At 35.9% G+C, this 8,132-nt stretch overlaps 1 protein-coding gene across 1 annotated transcript; it reads left to right on the top strand.

Moving 5' to 3' along the window:
• Positions 1-5,038: 5,038 nt before the first annotated feature.
• Positions 5,039-5,980, top strand: LOC309840171 (olfactory receptor 52E8-like; the record flags this gene model as incomplete). Its single annotated transcript, XM_082682244.1, has 1 exon — positions 5,039-5,980. One exon carries the CDS (start codon positions 5,039-5,041, stop codon positions 5,978-5,980), a length of 942 nt encoding a protein of 313 aa, XP_082538370.1.
• Between the last annotated feature and the right edge of the window lie 2,152 nt (positions 5,981-8,132).

Raw genomic sequence — 8,132 nt, 5'->3', positions numbered from 1 at the left:
TTAAACGTATAGGTTGGGAAGGTTTGAATTTGGGTCTAGTGATTAAATCCCTTCATTAAATTAATGATACACATTTATATATGATACAAATATTAATTTGGAGGACATAAGCCAAAATATTTTATATTAAATTTCTAATTCGTAGAATTTCAGGTAATTTTGCATATCTTAGTGTTTTTAAATTTTTTTTCACAACAAGCATACCTACTTTAATGATAAGGAAAATCTTTTTTAAAAACTAAGCAAACAACTTATTTTATTGAGATATTACGGCATTCATTTCCCTCTCTGTCCTGTTTTGCCTCATTTCCCTCTCTCTCTCCCCTCTCTGTTCTGTCTTTCCTCTTCTCACTCTCTTTCTTTCCTTCCCATTTCTAACTCTTTTAGCCTAATTCTACTGAACTTTGTCATGTGAATGCTTATTTCAGAATTTCTTTTGTATTTCATATCCAAAAAATTGACATTCTCATTTTTTTTCCAAATCAAAGTATTACATTTTCTATTTTTATTTCATTGTCACTAATGGAGAAGAGCAGCAATTGTTTAATACCTTCAGCTTCTAAGCGGTATGCAGCTTCTTTTTTTTTTTTAAGATTTTATTTATTTATTTGACAGGCAGAGATCACAAGTAGGCAGAGAGGTAGGTAGATAGAGAGAGAGGCGGGAGCAGGCTCCCTGCCGAGCAGAGAGCCCGATGCGCGGCTCGATCCCAGGACACTGGGATCATGACCTGAGCCGAAGGCAGAGGCCTTAACCCACTGAGCCACCCAGGTGCCCCCAGTATGCAGCTTCTTAAAAGTACAGTGGACTTTTTCATTCTGATTTATGCATTCTATATGGCTACATGTTTACATATATATTCACTCTTTCTTTAGTCTTCCTTATTATCAAGCACTTTTAACATTACATATATAAGCTGTAGATAAGAATGCAAAGCAATTAAAAAAATGATAAATTTATTTAAAGACATCACTTTCCTGTCAGCAGAACTCACTCACTTTTTATCTATCATTTACTATTTTCCTAATGCTAGGGCCTAGTTAGATAAAACTAAGATGATATTTGTTCTGTCTCCACATCAAGAACATGTATGTATTTATTTAACTCTCCACCTGCCTGTTTGATCTGGATTGGGAGAGTGGATCTCATTTGGGTTGATGTGAATCTGGCATTTGGCCATTACTCCTGAACGAGTCCTGCTAAGTGGTTTGCAAAGACACAACTCTGCTTTAAGAAAAGGCTCTCCCTTTACTCAGCACTGTAGAGTACCTGATGGAATGTGTTTTGTTTTTAACACAGTTCTTGAGCTTTTGTTGTTCCATCTCTGCAAAGATAAAGATCTGGTCTGCATAGACATTAGAAGCATCTTCTGGCTAGCTGGCATGGAGAATGAGGCTGCTTTTCAGCTATTTCTTTTCTTCCTCCTGTCCTAATCTATTTTTCTTACATGAGGAGTCCTCAATTCCTTTGCAAGTCTAGGGCTTTGATTACAGATTTCACAAGTCTCTGCTCTCATCCTTTCGGCCCTTGAAAGATTCTATTTATTTAGGCACTCTATTTTAGAGTAAATAGTGATTTTATGTGAAAACAAGTTGGCGTTATAAAAGATTGAATAACTCAGATTTTGTAAAATGCATTATTATGAAAGCTTTCTATTGATATTTTATTAATACCATAGAGCAATAAAAGAGTCAAGGGTTTCCATGAGAAAAATAAGATTTACATATATAAATCAATCATTTGTTGCTGCCTATTTCTGATTGTCATACCACCTGCTTTTGCTAAGTCTTACCTACAATGTCTGCTTTGTAGTCTCCTTTTGTTACACCAGAAGCCCATTAATAGACCCCTTGTCAGGAAAGCATCTGATCAAGGCTTTACCATGTACATTCACAGTTTTAATGCATGGTTTTGATTCTCATTTCTCTGTCCTTAACTGTGTGATTTATGTTCCTGTGCTCCTAACATGAGGATTTTTGACCAGGAGTTAGAATTAAAAATTACCTACTTATCCAGTCTTTCATTCACAAATGTTTTGAGTGGCAGCTATCTGCCAGATGTTGTGCTAGAGAAACAATGATGAACAAAAGTGCTCACTGGCCTCTTCTGCAACTCTGTGTGAAGCTTACAATTCAATGGGAACTCAGACATTGGTTAAGTAGACATACAGAGAACTATGTAGAAGTTCAGAGACATACAGAGAACTATGTAGAAGTTTTTTTTTTTTCTTTTACCATGGTTTTGCTATTATAATCTTATGTTACAATAAACCTTCATTAGTCCCTCAAAACGATGATATAAATAATCTGTACAACCCACCATAGAGTAAAAAACCAAAGCCAAGATTCCCCACAGTTTTCTTAGCAGCCTTTTTTTTTTTTTTTTTACAGTTCAAGATTTATATAAGTTACTTTCTTATGTCGGCACAATGCTGAAGCCAGTCTAAAAAAAGAATCAAACACACCACGGGAAGGTAATTCAAATAAGTTTTTTTTTTTTTTTTAACAAATTTTTACAGGAAAAAAAAAAATCCCCGCTCACAATCTATCCCCCACAGTCACCTTGTCCAGTATGCAGGAAGCCACAGGAGGAACCTGCAGGTTCAGCCAATACACTGAATATCAATTTAGAGAATGCCTTTTAGAGAATGGGTAACTTGAGGAAGATGTGGAGGGTTAATTGGAGGATGATGCTGGTTCCTCCTCTCTTTTCCTCACACCTGTCTTGAGGATTTCTCCTACAGATATATTTCCACTTTTAGAGATTTCATCTTGTGCTTGCTTTGGCAGCACATATACTAAAATTAGAGTTTTCATCTTCCTCGTTTTCTCTCACAAGGCATTTCTCTTTCATTCTTAAAATCTACTTTGTCTACAGTCTCAAGTGCATAGTATATTGTGCAACATCCTAACTTCCTTGCCTTTTAGAAAGAGGTCGTGTCTCATATTAATGCTATTCCATCCTCTTCAAAAGGCTATTCTTCTTCTTTTTTTAAAATTTTATTTATTTATTTGACAGAGAGAGAGAGATCACAAGTAGGCAGAGCGGCAGGCAGAGAGAAAGGGGAAAGCAGGCTCCCTGCTGAGCAGAGAGCCCAAAGTGGGCCTTGATTCCAGGACCCTGAGACCATGACCTGAGCTGAAGGCAGAGGCTTAATCCTCTGAGCCACCTAGGTGCCCCAGGGCTATTCTTTATTCCAATTAAAAGATGCTCATTTTGGTTCCCAGTTCTTTAGAAATATAAATTTAGAACTATTATATTAGAAAATACGCAAGAGATAGTAGAGATTGAAGAACTGGAAAGTAGGAGGAAATTTGGGGTGCTGTTTATGAGGGCATGTAACTCAAGAAACCCAATAGAGGGCTAAATTTTTATTACTATACGAGAATTCCATAAATATGTGCATTTGGATAGACTCCTAGGAACACCAGAAGGTCAGAGGGCTGATGACTGCAAGCAAGCAGTGATTTTGAGGATGGAGACATGCTTCTGTGATCCAGACATAAAAGAAATCCACTAATTTAGGAGTCAGAATCTGTCCTGTTTTTTCCATGTGGCTGGTGTGAGTAGCAAGTGGCATAATTCATCTGAAATTTCTTTGTAAAACTGAAATAAATAATATTAAATGCTTATATAACACTATTATTTCTGTAGTTTTTTCCCTTCTAATAGCAATGACAATAATAATGATGACATTAATCATGAATTCCCATATAGGAACAAAGTTGGAAATGGTATGCATAGTTAAGAAGTAAAGTGAACTACTTTTGATCTCTGTCAAATAAATAAATAAAATCTTAAAAAAAAAAAAAAAAGAAGAAGTAAAGCCAGCTTGTCTTCTATGAGGATTACGGGACATAAATGGGGAACCTGAATGGTATAGTCAGTGCTTTACGCCTCAGTTAATCTTTCTAAAAATGGTGGTTTTATATCTAAGATTAATTATGTTACATTGAATTTTGTGAACTCTGTGGCCTCATTAAGCGAGGTCTTTGTTTTGAAGAATGAAGCAAATGTCTTCATCCCTTGATACAAAAGTAACACAAATTAGAAAAAGCAAAAAATGTGCTTAGATTTTGATGAAAGTTATTTACAAACAAGTTGAAGAAGAAAGGCCATATTAAGTAGAAAAAATAAAAGTCCTTTGGTTATAAGTGGAAATGCACAGAGGAATATATTGGGCTCATATTTCTAGTTAAACAAATGATCTTTAACTTTCATTATTATTATTATTATTATTATTTTATGGATTATTTTATGGAAGTATAGTTGATACACAATGCTACATTAGTTTCAGTTATACAACATAGTGATTTGACAAACTGATTCATTATCCCATGCTTACCATCTGTCACCATACAACACAATTATTGTACCATTGACTTTATTCCCTATGATGTAATTTTATCCCTGTGAGTTATTCATTCCATAACTGGAAAGCTGCATTTCCCATTACCCTTCATCCATCTAGTCCATTCTCACATACTTCTACCCTCTAGCAACCATCAGTTAGTTCTCTGTATTTATGGGTATGTTTTTGCTTTTTGTTTTTAAACAAGTGATCTTAAAAGATGCTTCTGAAATCTACAATATTGCCAGTACTCACAGATTATAGTCTTTTATCAGTGGGATATCAATATGTATATCTTACATATATATATCAATATGTCTATCTTCTCCCATCTATAATTAAATATTTTTAAGAGTCTAAAATAGGATCTTATATCAACTGGCTTAATCAGTGTTCTCACTAAAATTAACTTAGACGATCTCATCTATTATGTAAATATCCATTAATATTTCTTAAGGAATATTCTACTTCATTCATCATATGTATGTATCAATGAAAGTAAAAGAGAAGAAAAGATGTATGAGGGAAAACATGATCTTTCTTCTGTATTCCTAGAAGAAATATAGTAATTACATCTATTTTTGTTCTTATTCAGTATAAGCAATATTGATGACATTGGAAAGCCTTATATAGTACTAAAGATTCCTTCAGATGAGGAGAGTTTGAACATTAGAAGGCTTTGCTAGCATGTCTCCAGCCAATACCTCATGTATTCACCCCTCATCCTTCCTGCTTTTGGGAATCCCAGGACTAGAAAATATGCACCTCTGGCTTGGTGTCCCTTTTGCTACAGTATATCTGATTGCCCTCCTGGGGAATGTCATCATCCTCTTTGTGATCCAGACTGAGCACAGCCTTCATCAACCCATGTTCTACTTATTGGCCATGTTGGCACTCACTGACCTGGGCCTCTCTACTGCCACCATTCCCAAAATGCTGAGCATTTTCTGGTTTGGGCTTAGTGAGATTGACTTTGGGGGATGCTTAACTCAGATGTTCTTCATACACCTGTTCACAGGCTTTGAAACATTCATGCTTGTAGCCATGGCTTTTGATCGCTATATTGCCATTTGCTACCCTCTTCGATACAACACAATCCTCACCAACAGAACTATTTGTATTATTGCTGGAGTAGGAATGTTGAAAAATTTTGCGTTAGTATTTCCACTTGTGTTTCTCCTTCTAAGGCTTTCATTCTGCGGACATAATATTATACCCCATACCTACTGTGAGCACATGGGAATTGCCCGCCTGGCCTGTGTCAGCATAAAGGTCAATATATTATTTGGATTAATCCTCATCTCTATGATACTTTTGGATGTTGTTTTGATTGCTATCTCCTATGTGAAGATTCTACATGCTGTCTTCAGACTCCCATCCTGGGAGGCCAGGCTCAAAGCGCTGAATACCTGTGGTTCCCATGGATGTGTCATCTTAGCTTTTTTCACTCCAGCATTTTTCTCCTTTATGACTCACCGATTTGGACACAATATTCCACGTTATATCCACATACTCCTGGCTAATTTATATGTGATCATCCCCCCTGCTCTTAACCCCATTATTTATGGAGTGAGAACCAAGCAGATCCGAGAGCGGGTAGTGACAATTTTCCTTTTTAAGGAAGTTTGATTCCAAACACTTGATTTGGAAAGAGCCTTGAAATCTTTTTCTTTTTCATTCATAAAAGTGGCAAGTGTTGTTAAGCTTTTATACAGTAAATGCTTTCCAGTACGTGATTTTAAATACGTTTATGTGCAGTATCAAATTAGAGATAAATTGACATAGTAGATATTGTTCCTAGACTATGAACATTACTGTTAAATAAATATGGATCACTTATTTCTGGAACTCATGTTAAAATCTGGATCCAAGAATAAAGTCTTAGTGCAACTCTAGTACTATTTTTTTTCAACTACTATTAATTAGTCTCTTTACAGAATTTATTGATGATGGTAAAGGAGTGCTAAGCTATGAAGAACTGTCATAGCTGTAATGGTACGGACCAGATAAGTCAGAGTATATGAATTCCAGGAGCAGCAATTAAAAAAATCAAACACCAATTTTATTTCTCCCTTGGCCCAGTTGACTTCCTTAATCGTGTAACCACAGGGAAAAATAATCAATAAAACACCATAGATGTGCAAACCTGGAAGTTCAACAGATCTGTACTCCTGGGACTAATAATATATTATATGTTAATAAAAAATTCTAGAAAAAAAAAAAACAAACAAACCCACCATAGACTTCATTGTATACTCCATTTTTATAAGTTTTGAAATAGCAATTAAAGCAACTACATAGAGTTAAAAGTATTTGAAAGGATTCATGGGGTTCCACAAGATATACTCATTTTAGGATTTAAGTAAAGTCAAGGTAAAATAAAGCAGGAACAAGAAATAGAACAAGTAAACACAGAAAGATCTAAAAAGATTCAGGCACAACTCTTAGGACATTTTCTCAATTGTGCAGAATGAAACTTATCTTCGTTGTGATCCACTAAAAATGGGGAAAGATACCTTTGTTTCACCTAGGCCAACACAGAAGGTTAATAACAGGAATTTTTGTTTTTTTGCTTTTTGTATTTTGTTGTTATTTATTTATTTATTTATTTATATTTTATTTATTTATTTTTTTAAATTTATATTTTATTTTCAGCATAACAGTATTCATTATTTTTGCACCACACCCAGTGCTCCATGCAATCCGTGCCCTCTATAATACCCACCCCCTGGTACCCCCAACCTCCCACCCCCCGCCCCTTCAAAACCCTCAGATTATTTTTCAGAGTCCATAGTCTCTTATGGTTCATCTCCCTTTCCAATTTCCCACAACTCCCTTCTCCTCTCTAACTCCCCATGTCCTCCATGCTATTTATTATGCTCCACAAATAAGTGAAACCATATGATAATTGACTCTCTCTGCTTGACTTATTTCACTCAGCATAATCTCTTCTAGTCCCATCCATGTTGTTACAAAAGTTGTGTATTTGTCCTTTCTGATGGAGGCATAATACTCCATAGTGTATATGGACCACATCTTCCTCATCCATTTGTCCGTTGAAGGGCATCTTGGTTCTTTCCACAGTTTGGCGACCGTGGCCATTGCTGCTATGAACATCGGGGTACAGATGGCCCTTCTTTTCACTACATCTGTATCATTGGGGTAAATACCAAGGAGTGCAATGGCAGAGTCATAGGGAAGTTCTATGTTTAATTTCTTGAGGAATCTCCACACCATTCTCCAAACAGGCTGCACCAACTTGCATTTCCACAAAGAATGTAAGAGGGTTCCCCTTTCTCCACATCCTCTACAAGCATATTGAATCCTGTCTTGCTAATTTTGGCCATTCTAAATGGTGTAAGGTGGTATCTCAATGTGATTTTAATTTGAACCTCCCTGATGGCTAGTGATGATGATAGCCATTTTTTCATGTGTCTGATAGCCATTTGTATGTCTTCATTGGAGAAGTGTCTGTCCATATCTTCTGCCCATTTTTTGATTTGATTGTCTGTATTGTGTGTGTTGAGTTTGAGGAGTTCATTATAGATCCTGGATATCAACCTTTTGTCTGTACTGTCATTTGGAAATATCTTCTCCCATTCCATGGGTAGCCTCTTTGTTTTCTTGACTGTTTCCTTTGCTGTGCAGAAGATTTTGATTTTGATGAAATCCCAAAAGTTCATCTTTGCTTTTGTTTCCTTTGCCTTTGGAGAAATATCTTGAAAGAAGTTGCTATGGCTGATATCGAAGAGATTACTGCCATTGTTCTCCTCTAGGATTC

Source organism: Mustela nivalis, assembly GCF_964662115.1.
Source record: "Mustela nivalis genome assembly, chromosome: 9".
Lineage (NCBI taxonomy): Eukaryota > Metazoa > Chordata > Mammalia > Carnivora > Mustelidae > Mustela > Mustela nivalis.
The sequence above is the reverse complement of the archived record's forward strand: the minus strand, read 5'-3'. Positions and strand labels throughout refer to the sequence as shown.